This window comes from Symphalangus syndactylus, chromosome 3, assembly GCF_028878055.3.
Source record: "Symphalangus syndactylus isolate Jambi chromosome 3, NHGRI_mSymSyn1-v2.1_pri, whole genome shotgun sequence".
NCBI classification, from domain to species: Eukaryota; Metazoa; Chordata; class Mammalia; order Primates; family Hylobatidae; genus Symphalangus; species Symphalangus syndactylus.
In genome coordinates this window covers 134,811,635-134,825,974 of record NC_072425.2, presented here as the reverse complement: position 1 = coordinate 134,825,974, position 14,340 = coordinate 134,811,635, and the positions used below count along the sequence as shown (strand labels likewise).

Here is a 14,340-nt window from a genome sequence, read left to right as displayed (position 1 = left end):
GGTCCTTTTCCCTTAGGTACACCTCTCATAAGAGCAAGGTTTAAAGTAGCTGGGAACGGGAGTGTGAAGGGGTGAGGTGGGGTGAGAGCTCTCGTTCATTCCATTGGTTGGTTTGGGGCTAGAACATGAGCTCTTAGAACACAGAGATATCTCAGGGTTTCTCCCTGGGCTCCCCATGGACTCTTTTTAGGCACAAGTCCTTTGCACTGCTCAACCCCTAATGCAGCACCAAGTGCTGGGCTGGGAGCCCCAAGGCCTGGGTTTGGAGCCCAGCTCTGGCCTCCACAGCGTGGAGGATCGGGCTAAGGGGAAGGGACCATGTTTCCTGTCACCTCCCCCTCATTGGGTTAGGATGCAGTTTTCACAGTAAGTCTATAAATGTGTTTTTACAAATGAAGAGATTAAGACAAAGAGAGTTAAGTCACTTGTCCAAGGGCACATAGCCAGCTAATCGCAGAGGTGCAGCTATCATGAAAAGTGACATTGTCAAAGTGCTTTCCTTGGGCTGGGCCTTTCATACGCTGCTCTTACGGTGATTTCCTTTCACAAATGAAGAAACTGGGGCTTCAGAAGGTTAACCAACCCTTGTCCAGGATCACACAGTGGGCCAGTGGAGGAGGCAGGGCCTGCTTGTTAGATGCCGTTAACCATTAACCTCTGCTGACTCCTTGGGACATGGCGGGTGGTGTGCACCCCAGCCCGCTCTTTCCACTCCGCCACCCTGCCTCCCTCCAGGGTCCATTCCCCTTGTTCTCCTCTGTGCTCTCCCATATCTGGAGGCAGGGTCCTGCCCAAACCCATGGAAGGGCTGGACCACAGATCCACAGAGCCACCAGTGCCTCTCCTCTCTTCTCTTTCTTCCACCTCAACCACATCTCCTCCTCATCACAGCCACAACTTGGAGACGGGGAAAGAATAAAGGCTGAGGGAGGGCCGGGGAGAGCCAGGCTGACTGGAAACACAATCAATTAAGAGACTCTCGATGATGCCAGAGGGGCTGCAGGTGCACAGTCAGGGGGTGGGGATGGGCTGCCAGGGCCCTAAGTGTCACCCTGGCAACCATGGCAGGGAGAGGAGGAGGGCGCACTGCCCAGGTGCCTGCTGAGGGACAATGTCGGGAGGCAGCAGGGCTCTGGATGTTCCAGCTTTGCTTGGCAGATAAGGGGGTGGAAGGATCAAGTGAGGCCTGGGAGAAGCCAAACAGAGGAGGACAAGGCAGAGGCAGAAGCCTTGGTCCCATTCCTAGGGCTGGGTCTGCCTGCCTGTAGGGCCAGACACATACAGTGGCTGCAGGTGGCAGTGCCCCAGAAGCCAGCTGAGGCAGGAGGTGGGCACTGTGGGGGAAGGGATGGTTCTGAAAGCAGGGGCAAGGCTGGGGGTCAGGGACGGGTGCTGTAGAGGCTGCAGCCAGGGTCAGAAGCAGGGAGAAAGCAGCAAGAATGCTCTGTTTTGGAGAATCTTGGAGACTGTGTCCATGTCTCTGGGGTTCTGTGTGCTCAGAGATAATCACAGTCCCAAACATTCTCTCCCTTTGTCCTTGTAAGCTCAGGATCTGAACTACATTTCCCAGGCTGCCTTTCACGTTGAAGGAGCCCAAAACTCAGTTGTTAGAGCGTGTGTCACAGGTTTTGTTTGGGTGCATTATGGTCAATGTGTCCAAAATAATTGCCACCCTGGGTCCAGCAATAATGCAGGAAATCCGGTTTGGTTTTCTTAGGGGAATTCTAGCATATTTCCTTATTACCTGCACATCCCCTTGGTGAATATAACATTGCAGGGCTTAGTGCTGCCCTCAAGGCTCTTACAATCTAGTATGATTTGCTAATACCGAAATGGGAAAGGTTGGAATTTGGATGGATGGTCTTGCAGAGGGAGGCCAGATATTTTTGAGGGAGAAAGGGCTGCCCAGTAGGATGGGGAGGAGGTTGATGGAGAAGGAGTTGCCCAGACAGGAACAAGATCATGGCAGGGGCTTCTAGGCTGGCTAAGCGGGAGGGGGGAAGGAAGAAGTGGGAAGGTGAGGCTGAAGGAGCAGAGGGAGTTGAGCTGACTCTCTGTTCCTTTCTGGGGACCCTCACCACATCCTTGTGACACTCTTCTCTTCCCCACTGCCAATCTCTCTGCAGTTTTCAGGGAACCCTACACCGTCCGGGTGGAGGATCAAAGGTCAATGCGTGGCAACGTGGCCGTCTTCAAGTGCCTCATCCCCTCTTCAGTGCAGGAATATGTTAGCGTTGTATCTTGGGAGAAAGACACAGTCTCCATCGTCCCAGGTAAGAAGCGTCCCATGGCTGCGCCAGACAGGGGTGTTCCCTCTGTGGGGACTGGATAAAGTAGAGATGCCTGAGCTGGTTGTTGAGCTCAACGAGATCTTGAGATTGGCTCTGGGGAGTGATTTGTTATTGTTCTGGTGGTGCTTCGGCAAAAAAAAAACAAAAAAAACAACAAAAAAAACGTCTTTGGTCTTGGTCTGGCACGTCTCTGTGTGGGGTGTTGAAGACCCACACGCTGGTGGTCTTGACTGGGTGTGTGAGGGTCCCATCAGACACCGAGTGCAGTGGAAGTCCCATTCTTTCTGACTGCTGGGGCTTTGCTTGACCCAGCCCTGAGGGACGGGAGGCAAGGCTGGAAGCACCTTACCTGTGAAAGGTGGCGAGGGGAGGAGGGATGAGAGGCAGGTTTGTGGTCTATGTTCCTGCGTCGTGTGACTAGAACAGTGAGCACTGCCTCCTTGGAGGACCTGACCCCAGGAAGCATGTGTATGGGGACTTTCCTTCTTTCCTTCTTGCATGAGTTGGCTAAAGACTCCATTGGAATTCTAGCTGGCCTCGCTTTGAGGCTGATGTTGGGAGATGGGGTTCATATCATGTTGTGGGTTCATCTCATTACAGCTGCCGTGATTGCGAGTCCCTCATTATTGCCTCCTTTTACCTCTCTGGGGTTGTGTCTCCCACAGGAAAACAGCTATAGAAGCCCCAAGAGAGGACCTCGGGTCCTTAAAATACCTCTAGGCCTCCATTTACAAAACTGTAGGATTTTTCCACCACCCATTTCTTCATCTCCGCACATTGCAGGGGTTCTGCTGCGTTTTCTTCCTTTCTCTACCAAGGACCTTTGTTTCCCTTGCTGTAAATTGGAGCAACTTGACCAGGTGATCTCTGAGTGCCCTTTCAGCATTAAGGTCCCATAACTGATTGTTTGAAATGATTCTTGTTCCTCAAGGTTGATGATTTAGTTGGGGAAGATAAGACTTCTATTCATGGAACCTTTAAAGCAGGGGTTCTTAAGCCTGCTACCCATTTAAATCCCCGAGGAGCTCCTTTAGAAACACCAATGCTTAGCCCCAAATCAACTGAATTAGACTCTCCCAGGAGTAGAGTCTGGGCATCAGCCTTTTCAATGCTCGCTAGGTGGTTCTGTTGTGTACCTAGGACAAGAACCATGCTCTGGCGTGTTGACAGCTAATGCGGCAGGAGACTTTCTTTGAGACATTAATTTGCCTTTTACGCTCAGTACTTTTTCCTTCTCTCAGTTCCAAGCAGATGGTCAGGCCATTATATCTCCCGACTTCAGAGCTTGTAGCAGGATGGGAATTCGAAGCTCCTGGAAGAGAGCTGCTCCTCCTGTCTTTTGTAAAACCATAGGCTAATAGCAAAGGTTACGAAGGGTGTTTTGTCTGGGGAGGAGAGCCTCTGAGGGCAAGGAACAAAGAGGAGATGAAAGGATGCCAGGGATGGGGATGGTGCTGAAGGCTGCTCCATGGATGCAGCCAGAAGAAGCGGTTGGACCCCGCAGGGGTGGCTGTGTGGGGTCCTGCAGGCTCTGGGACTGAGGCCAGGGTTCTTGTGTTCAAATGAGTCATGAGATACACAGTCCAAGAGCCAAAGCAATCATTCAGGCAAGGACCATGGGCTGGTGAGGACCAGAGGTACCCCGGACCTTGGCATACCCTGGGAGAAGGCCCAATAATGTTGGGGACAATCTCCTGCCTGTCTAGCAGAGTCAGATTTAAGGTGATTTAAAGAACATAGAGAAATGTGGTATTTCTTATATACTTAAGTTTATAGACTAAGCATTACATCCATTAAGTGATAATAATTATTGCATTAAAATTTGTGGGGTGCTTACTATATCCCAGGTACAGGGCTAAGAAACTTCCATACAGGGTCTCTTTTTATCATCACAAAAAGTCCGTAAATGTGTTTTCCCCTCTCCACTTTACAGAAGAGGAAACTGAGGCTCAAAGAAGTAAAGTACCTTCTGAATCACACTGAGCAGAGGGTGGGGCTGGAACCAGAGTCTGTTTTTTTCAACCTGTGTGCTTAACCCCACACAGACGTGCCTCCCCCACCATATAAATGTATCCAATAAAGTGTTACTCTGGCTACAGTGGAGGCTTTAAATGTGTGCTGTAGGCAGTGAGGCCTTTGGCTTTAGGAAGGGGGACAAATTGATGTAGGGACGGCTTCATGGAACCAAGTGCAGTGTGGTGATTAAGAGCCTAGAATCTAGGACCAGACTACCTGCATTTAAGACTCACTCCATTGCTTACTAGCTGGATGAGTCGTTTACCCCCTCCGTTTCCCCACCTGTAAAATGGACTCATAGGGTTCGAGTAAGAATGAAATGAATCAATATATGAACATTGTCTAGAACACTGCCGGACACTTGCTGAGCACAGGTTATAGCAATTATTAGGTAGAAGAGAACATTTGCGCTTGCTGTTTGCTGCAGTGGTGTGTGTTTCTGGTATGGAATGGTGTCTGTGTTCCCCACACGACTGCAGTTCCCACGGGCTGGAACTGGATTGTTCTCATCCACACATCTCCACTTTCTGAACTCAGGGTAAATGAAAGCTCACTAAATGATCAGTGAGTATATGAATGGATGGCTGGAAGAATTCTAGAGGAATCGGGAATGGCATGGACAGAGACATGGAATAAGGACAGCAGGCTGGGCGTGGGGTGGGGAGAAGACCAGATCAGATAGGAGAGAAGGAAGGTTAACTGGTTCCTGTGCTTAGGAGCTGGAGGCAGGGAGCGTCCCCCAGGCGGCCCTTGTAGTTGATGCTTCAGGGCTGTCTTTGATGTCAAGACTGGGCTGGTGGCCCCATAGGGCATAATTATCAGGAAAGTGGCCTTGATGCTAATCTGCAGGGCTGTGTTAAACTTTGGTTTTGCAGAACCCCTTTCTTTAGTTTGGCCTTGGAGAATCTTCCTCTCCTGCCCAGCCCTCCAGCCCCATCCATAATCATTCTAGATCATTCTACAGCTACATGTTAGATCCAGGGCCAGTCTTCCCCAAGCACAGAAATCTAACCAGCATGATCATGGATGACTCCATGAGAGCCATAGAGCGTGGAGTTTTGTCTTGTCCAGGCTCTGTATGTACAGGACCAGAACTCGGGCCCACATGCCACATGCTTTAATTTTGGCAAGTGCAAGTAGTTTGATTTTTTATAAAAATAAGATTTTTTTCCACTAACCATATTCACACTATGCCGTGTGTGTGTGTGTGTGTGTGTGTGTGTGTGTGCGCATTTTGAGGTGGGGAGGCTGGATGGCACTTCTCATGGTAGGGGAAGATTACATGGCAAGTTGCCCTGAAGGTTAATGGAGGATGGAGGAGCCAGGGATACTTCCCTCTGACACTTCAGGATCAGCTTCCGAAGCCAGAGGAACTGTGTTGACTTTGATTTCTGGATCTGCAAGGCTGGGCTCAGCTTCTCCACAAACCACAAGTCCAGCAGGAGCTGGAACACAGAAGGAGGAGCAGGGAGACTGGTGTGGGTCCATCAGTGCCCCAGGAGGCATCCCCTTGGGGATGCAGGTGCCCTGGGAGGAGGGGGCCCTCATGTGGGTGCAGCCCCTGTGGATGGGAGCTGGCTCTCCCACGCCTCTTTCTGAGGGAGTCCGGGAAGAATTGAAGGCTTGGGACCGAAAACGAGCTCCATGAATTGGGTGTTTACTCACAGGTTAGGCTTCCCGGCTATCCCTGGCTATCCTGAAGCTGGCAAAGGAAACTCTCACCAGCTTTTTGGCTGTGCTTTGCCCAGGGCAGGGAGAGGCTGGAGAAACAGCCCAAAGTGCTACCCTTTAGCCACCTGCTATACCCGCCTCCACTCCCTCAAGCGGGTCATCTTTCCATCCGCTGTTTAAAGATGTGTGTGTAAAGCACAGAGCCTCTCACTTTGTATCTGGCAGACTCTCACCCTTACTTCTGTCTCCAGGGAACTGATCCTGGTGTGAACTGGCTCTCCAAGGCTGGCAGGGTGGGGGTAAGAGGGCCAAGGGCTGTGCACAAACATAAATTAAAATTAACGCCTCCAGTGAAGCTGAGATGTGGTTTAATTTCCCATCTGCATGATCACCATTACAATACATGTTATTGGATATAAAGATAAATCCAGCCCTGTTCCTAATAGCTTTTAATTTCCACCAGACCTGATTATATCAATGTGGGCCCCTTGTGGGAGTCTCCCAGCATGCTCTTCCCCAGCATCCTGACTGGCTGTCTTGATCCCAGCGGGGAGTTTGGGACACTGCTCAGATGCGGGCCAGATGTGTCTGCTGCTGCTCAGGAAGACAAGCCTGCATTAGCTCCTTTGTCCATGCAAATGGGGATACTGAGTTATCATCGTGCCTTGGCCAGGCTGAAAGTGCGCTGAGGACACTGTTTGTTGTGGGTAGGGAGACACAGGGGCAAGGAGGCATCTGGCCAGAGGGGTCCTGTGACATGAGAGAAGGTCTCTTAGTGTCGTATAAGGATTCCTATCAGGCAGTGCTTCCTCCCTGCAGCCCACCTTTGGCCAAGAGAGCAAAGTAAACTACCAGCCTCCCTAGAATAATGAACTCCAGAGTTCCAGGGTGCCAAATGGGTTTTCATAGCTCTCATTTGATTCAGTGATCTCTTCTGCCTGGGGTACAGTGGCCCCCTCCTCTCTCTGTTGACACCCTGCCCCTCTTTTGTCCCTTATACTTCGTCCACATGCCCTCTTCCACGAGGCCAGACATAGGCCTGCCGGGCAGACAGTACTACCCTGGTTTCGTTCCTGGAGCCCTGCCTTCCTTCTGTCTTGCATCCTAATCCATTATTTCTATCTGTCTGCCGCAGGAGGGTGTACAACTGTATCTTTTTCATCTTTTTATCCCCAGAACCAGCATAGGACTGTCACAGAGGAATAATAATAATAATAACAAGATTAATGATAATATCTATCCTGTATGGAGACCTCTTTTGGGTTAGGCATTTTACATATATTATCTCTAATCCTCACAATAACCCTTTAAGACAGATAATGTTTTTATGTTCTGTTTTTGTTTTTATTTTCTCATTTTATAAATGAGGATGTTGAGGCCCAGAGCAGTTAAGCACGTTACCCAAGGCCACACAGCTAATAAGAGATGTGGCCCAGATGTGAGCTGGTCTTCTGGTTCCTCTACTTCCCGCCGCCTCTCCGGAGCAGGCTGGGAATCCTTAGGAATCGGGTGTCCTTAGGTTTCCACATAGGAGGAGGGCCCATCTCTGTCTCCTGCACTTGCCTGGGAACAGAAATCTGCCACCAACCCTTGTGCTGACCTCTGGCTGTGTGTGCAGTGACCAGAGGCTTGGGCTCCTCTGAAGGGCAACAGATCTCCAGCTTAAAGACCAGTGAACAAAACAGCCATCCTAACAAGAAGGCTTTGTTGGGCGCTGGCTCTGTTTTTGGCCCCGTGGGAGACACAAAGACTGTCCTGAACTGGGAATTTAGGATTCAGCTCATGTTGTCGGCTCTGATGGACGGGGATGGATAATCTCAATACAACAAACAAATGTGATCTTGGTTTGGCTTTGGAATGCAGATTCAATTTATTAATTACATTTTGCTCAGGCTGACATGAAGTTCACTTCTTTGGCTCCCACGAATCTACACCAACTTGAATGGGAGATGGGCACAGAGAGGGGAGGTGGTGCCGGTGCTGGAAACCAGTTTGGGCCACATGTAGGCTACGAACATGTGGAATCACAGACTGTGAGAGCTGGAAAGTGCCCTGGAGACTGTATCATTCAGCCTCTGCATTTATGGATAAAGAAACCCAGGCCTAGACCAATGCTCTCTCCTGCCGTCTTCTCTCCTCTCCTGCTCACTCTCAGGGCACATGATTTTAACTACTCATGGGGCACCTTTGTATTTCACTACAGATACCAGATATTTTTCCTCCTTTGTCTGTCTGAAGCCTACGCATCTTTCAAAGTCTGGTTCAAATACTACTTTTTCCATGATGTCTTTCCTCGATTTCTGCTAAGAATGGATTTAAAAGTCACCCAGATTAACCCAATCCAAGGGGCTCCTTTTCTGAACCCCCTCCAAACTTTATCGGTTCCTTGCTCAAGACACTAATCGTACTTTGTCCTGTAATTTTTTTTTAAAGTCTTTGTTATCCCCATTACAGGAATGTATAATCATCAGGGGCAGGATTCATATTTTATTCAGACCTCTCTTCTCTCCAGTGATGAATGGTGTTGACAAAATGACAGTCTCTCCCCTACTGAACCGTCCTGTGGAATGGAGGACACTGGGAGACCTGCCTAAGGTCCCGTGGCAAATCAGTGGCATTACCAGGGTCTAATCTTGGTGGTCCTTCCCCTCCATAATGTCGAGTTGCTTCTGTGGGTTCCTCTTGTGATTCTCTGCTGTTCAGATGTAGAATTAGGGACCTAAGCTCTTAACTACTTAACGAGTCTGGAGAAAAGTGGCTGGGATTGTCACCCTGCACTAGTGGTAAATAGACGATAGATCCCAGTCAATTCAACAAAAGGGGCTTGGACCCCTGCCGGGTGCCAGGCACAGTGCCAGGCCTTGCAGAGGAGTCCAGGTTGGCCATGATCTGTTCCTTTCCTGGCTTCTGTCTTGGGACTATAGTGTCTTCCCACAAAGAGGAGGATATCGCAGGAGTATTCTTTCTGTTGATGGCCGCACAGTAAGGCATGCTGAAGGAGACGGGCCCTCAAGTTAGGCCCTGGAGTCTGTGACAAGGTCAAAAGGGCAGAGAGAGCACTTTGGGTGGAGATGACAGTGCAGGCACAGGCAAGTGGGCAATGAAAGGGTGGGGTGATCTGGGAATGTGGCTGGAGGGTAAGAAGAAGTGGTGAGAGACCTGAGAGGTCACTGGGCCATTTAACTCATGAAGGTACTGCCTAGATCTAGGGAAAAAGAATAAGGGACAACATGATAATAATGACTAATATTTATTGAGCACTTACTAAGTTGCCAGGCTCTGTTCTATGCATTTGACATATTTAGCTTGTTTCACCTTCTCAGCAATCTGAAGACAAGGGGACTTTTATTCTCCCATTTTACAGATGGGCAAGCTGAGGCACAAAGACGCTAAGCAAATTGCTTAAAGTTAGTAAGTGGTGGAGCCACAACTTAAACTTATGCATTCAGACTCCATCATCTGTGCTCCTAAGTGCTGCACTATATTATCTCCCAAAGAATTAACATACTATATATATTATAAAATATATAATATATTATATATTTTATAATATATATATATATATTTTGAGATGGAATCTTGCTCTGTCACCCAGGTGATCTTGGTTCACTGCAACCTCTGACCCCCAGGTTCAAGTGATTCTCTTGTCTCAGCCTCCGGAGTATCTGGGATTACAGGCACACACCACCATGCCTGGCTAATTTTTGTATTTGTGGTAGAGACGGGGTTTCACCATTTTTTAAAACTTCTGCAAATCAACAAGAAAAAGACAATCCAACAGAAACTTGGGTAACAGTTATGAGCAAACAATTCGCAGAAGATATAGTGGGATGTGGTGGAAAGAAGACAGGCTGTGGAGTTTGCTAGTCTTAATTGGTGACCTTGAGCAAGTTACTTCCAAAGCCTCAGTTTAATCATTTATAAAATGGGAACGATAAAACCTATTGCACGTAGAATCCTTGAAATAAAAATTGGGCCTCTGAGGAGACTCAGATTCTGGGATGGGAAAGGAGTCACCTAAATGCATCAGAGAAATTGCCCATCTAGCTTCATGCAGTTGTCCAACCTTAGGCCTCATCTCCCTTGCCCTGTTTTCTCCATCATCTGGCATCATCACTCACCACCTGTGCTCCCCTTTCTGGGTGCTGGGCTAGAGGTGGTAAGCTAGGGGCTGCAGTCACCCAAAGGGGTGGTGGTCCTGGAGTCACAGGTGGAGAGTGAATCCACCTAACTATGATCTTGAGAAAGCTACAAAGGACTGTGCAAGATGGATCACCACCACCATGTTTTTGTCTCAAATATTCCATGATAATAACTGAATAGAATGGCAGAAACAAAGTGCCTAGGATGTAGTATTAATCTCTAGATTCAGTAGTACCTTGCAGGATACCTGATAAACATTTTCTGTTGAGGGAAGGAGTGGAGGTGCGGTTTTGTACCAACATAGTAAATATCAACTCCACAAACTGCGGGGTGTCTAATTTGCTTCAAGTGCTTAAGCCCTGGTTTAATAATAACTATTGTCTCTCAAATGATACAGTTTATAAAGTGCTTTCAGATGATGTCACTGGCTCCTGAAAATAGCCCCCATTACCTTGCCCATTTTACAGGTGAGGACACAGAGGCAGTGTGGCTTAGTGACCTGTGCAGGCAGAAGAGGAGTGAGAGGGGAGGCAATAGACATGTATGAGTCCATAAGTGTATGTGGGGCCCCATGGCAGGCACCTGCATGTCATCTCATTTAATCATGCTTGGAACCCTTGGAGGGAAACATGCTACCCCCACTCTTAGATGTAAAGAAAATGAGATTCAGAGAGGTTGAGCGATTTGCTCCAGGTCACACAGCTTCCAAGTGGCAAGGCTTGGGCATGGACCAGAGCTTCTGTCCCCAAAGTCCAACCTTCTTCCTTGTAACAGTGACTCCAGGCAGAGCACTGTCCTAGGAACTCCCAGCAATTACTGTTTCCCTCATCAAGGCAGTTAGAGAGTGGAAAAGGCAGCTGGTCCTTAATTTGGCTGTTGTTTGTTGTTGTTTGCTTTGGTGAGAAAGGAAGCCTCGGACTCAGACATCTTGTATTCTTCCTTGAAGTGTGGAGAAAATCCTACCTTCCAAAGCTGTTAAGCATACATTGCAGGTTAGTGATTACAAGAAAGCACTTGGAAGCAGCAATGGGATTCTCTCCCTAAACTGAGATGATACTCACAGTGGCAAGAATCGTTGGTAGGAAAATAAGTGATCAGTTATTGAGCTCATCTGTGATAAGTGCTTTTCTCCATCATGTTATTTAAGCTTCACAGGTGCCCTATGTACTCGGTATTATTATTATTCCCATTTTGCAGATGTGGGGCCTGAGGCACAGAGAGGTCAGGCTTCCCAAGGCCATACCCTGAGGAAATGACGAGGCAGAATCTGAGCCCAGGGCAGTTTGATTTCAGCTCTTGGAGATAACTTGGGCCACTTCTCCATCTGTGCCCTGCGGCCGGCATCACCTTTGGTTTGTATGGTGCTCTCTGGTTTATAAAGCCCGTTCACCGGCATCATCTTATTGAATCCTCCCAAACACATCTGCGGGAGACACAGGTTTAACAGACTCATTTAACAGACAAGGAAATCAAGGCTTGGGGGCACTGAGGGACCTGCTCAAGGTCATACAGCCAGGGAGGGGTACACCAGAACTCTGGTTTTGATGCCTATGCCCCAGGATCTCTCAAAGCACCGCCTCCCAGAGAACATGCCCGCAGCTCCCTAGAACTCCTTCCAGTATCCCAGCAGGCGGGCTGCTCTGCACTTGCACGCCAGTTGGTTGGTTCCAGAACCATGAGCCGCACTCCTCAGTCAAGCAGAAATGTCTCGTGTTCACAGGTGCCTCTGGCGGCGTGTGCATGTGTCACGTTTTGCTTTTCCATTTAGTTCATGGCAGGCGCTGCATTTCCAGAGCACCCCCTGGGTGAATTTCAGCAGATTTAAGACAATTGCAGGCAAATGCTCTGCCCTGGGATCACACCGTGGCGGTGGACACAGAGCAAGCAGCATTGTTTGGTTAAGTTGGCACCTCTGAAAGTTACCCTGAAATCAGAGCGGAATTCTTTATAGAAGGTTATCCTACACATAAATCATCATTAGACTACCTCATTTTTGTTTAATGCCTACCTAACTGTGCTGTAGTCTAAAAATGTGTGTTTAGTGAAGTCAAGGGTTGCAGGGAAATTATAGGGTTTTCAAAAACCCATTTGCTTTGCTGGTGTTCACATCAGAATCAATCTTGCCTTTAGTTCTCAATCTCATCGCAAACATGCAGTGTTGCTTGCCGAATTCTGGCATTTAATGTAGGGTAGCATTTATTCAGAAGAAGCCAACGGTGCTTACAGAATGGTAGAGCTATGTATAGATGGCACTTCCTGCCAAGCCTGTGATTTTGAACTCTGTTGTGTATCAATGAGCGCCAGAGCTGGTGGAGACGGTGCTGCAGTTCTGTGTGGAGGCCTGTGCTAGGTAACAGTGGGCAGGGTGGTCCGCATCCGCAATGCCACAAGCCTCACTGCATATGAGCACATAGTAGGCACCCAGGCAATGTTTGTCGAAAGCCTAGAGGAAGGTTTAGCCGGGAACGTGACTGATCCTTTAGATTAAGTTGTAAATGGGTTGGGTGAGAATGAAGGGGCGGGTGCGGTTGTACCTGTTTCCGTGGTTGCTGGAAAAAAGCCACAATCTGCTCCTGTTCTGCTCTGAAGAAGTGGGGCTTGCTTGGAGTCTCTTTTGTGATGAAGTGAAGCTGTTTAGAGAAGCAAAATCCTGTGGGCTCTGGCCTCAGAGGGACCTGGGTTCCAACCCTGACTCCGCACCTAACTTGCCTTCTGACCCTGGCCAAGGTCTTAACCGTTCTGAGCTGCCCTTTTTTCAGTTGTGAGGATTCAAAATCAGGTACTTTTATTTTCTGTATAGAGAAAATACATTTTCCATGTATATAATGTATTTTTCTATATAGGTCTGTTTTCTACATACAGTTTCTCTATGCGTAGGTTTTCAATTTTTCCTAGGGCTAGACAGACGCATGTCCACAAGCTGCCCCAGCATTAGTCGTCTTTGCTGTGCAGCCTGGGAGGTCTCTGTGAGGACTGAGAAAATAGGTGTGATCACAGGTGTGAGAATTTAGGAGGGCAGACGCTGCTGCCCTTACACAGAGCGCCACAGGCTCATGCGGCCTTCAGGGCTAAGGGCCTGAGGGCAGGATGGGGAGGATCCAGACCCTCATGGTGGGGCAGAGTGGCAGGGATGCCCTTAATGTTACCCCCTAAGGCCTAAGCCCAAGGCTCCCATTATGCTCTTGGCTTTTGTGGTCCTGGCATCTTGCTGTGTGCAGAAGCCTCTGGAACTTAAATACGGGTCTCTGTAGCTGCCAAGCTCGACTTTCACAGTGGAATGGCGAGCCGGTTGGAGCCAGGCACAGAGCTTCTGCATCCCAGTATGGAGGGCAGGAGGGGCCCTGGGCCTGGACAAAGGCCTCTAAGGTTGAGGTGTTTCCTGTCATACATAGGGACTCCTCCTCTTCACCTCTGGCTCAGAGCAGTTTGGGGCTCAAAGTATGTCTGAATACCCAAGCCTTTAGGGCCACAGGATCTGCCAGAGTCCTGGAGACCGCTGAGAAGCAGACAACTGAATGGGAGAAGGGCCTGTCGAAGTGGGTGGCCATGAAGGCAGCTGTGAGTGTGGGTGGAGTCTGGGGCTCTGCCAGGTGTGGCGTGAGCTCCATTCTATGTGAGAGTCTGGGGGCTTCTCTGAGACTTTGTAACAAAGGAATCCCTTCTAAGAGCGCGTGGCTCTTCACTGCCCCTCATAGTGGGACACAGAAAGGGAAAGACTTGCATTGAGAATGTTCCAGAACCTGCCGCTACTGCCCAGGCCTAGGAAAGCCATTTTGCAAAGCCTGATAGAACATGGTTGTACCCCAGGGCCTGCGCCCGGGAAGGGACGCAAAACCACAGCTTCTGGTTCCATCAGCCTGTAGCTGTGCCAGCCGTAGCTGTGCCAGCCATGTCTGACGTCGATGTCATCCCCTAAATCTATCTAAATGCCTATGTTGGCATAAGCAACATCCGTTGATTGGATTTTTAGTTCATTATTTAATTTAGCAAATGTTTTTTGAGTGCTTCCTGTGTGCATGATGGGTGCTGTGTTATGTAGACAGTGATTCCCAAGGGTCTCTGCTTGAGGATCTCAAGGGATTTGGAGAAATTCCTCTTCCCACGCACCAAAGAAACTAATTTTAATTAAAATATATATGCGTGCATGTGTATGAATAGCATGCATGATGTAATTTGTACATATTGAATAGGTACATAGATGTATTCACACTCATGCACA

At 48.8% G+C, this 14,340-nt stretch overlaps 1 protein-coding gene across 1 annotated transcript in view; it reads left to right on the top strand.

Annotated features, from left to right (window-relative positions):
• Positions 1–14,340, top strand: part of DSCAML1 (DS cell adhesion molecule like 1) — a 379,006-nt gene that overhangs the window by 18,171 nt on the left and 346,495 nt on the right. The window contains exon 3 of the mRNA XM_055273293.1: positions 2,127–2,273. Within this exon, the coding sequence (XP_055129268.1) occupies positions 2,127–2,273 (147 nt within the window). The remainder of the gene's footprint in view (positions 1–2,126; positions 2,274–14,340) is intronic.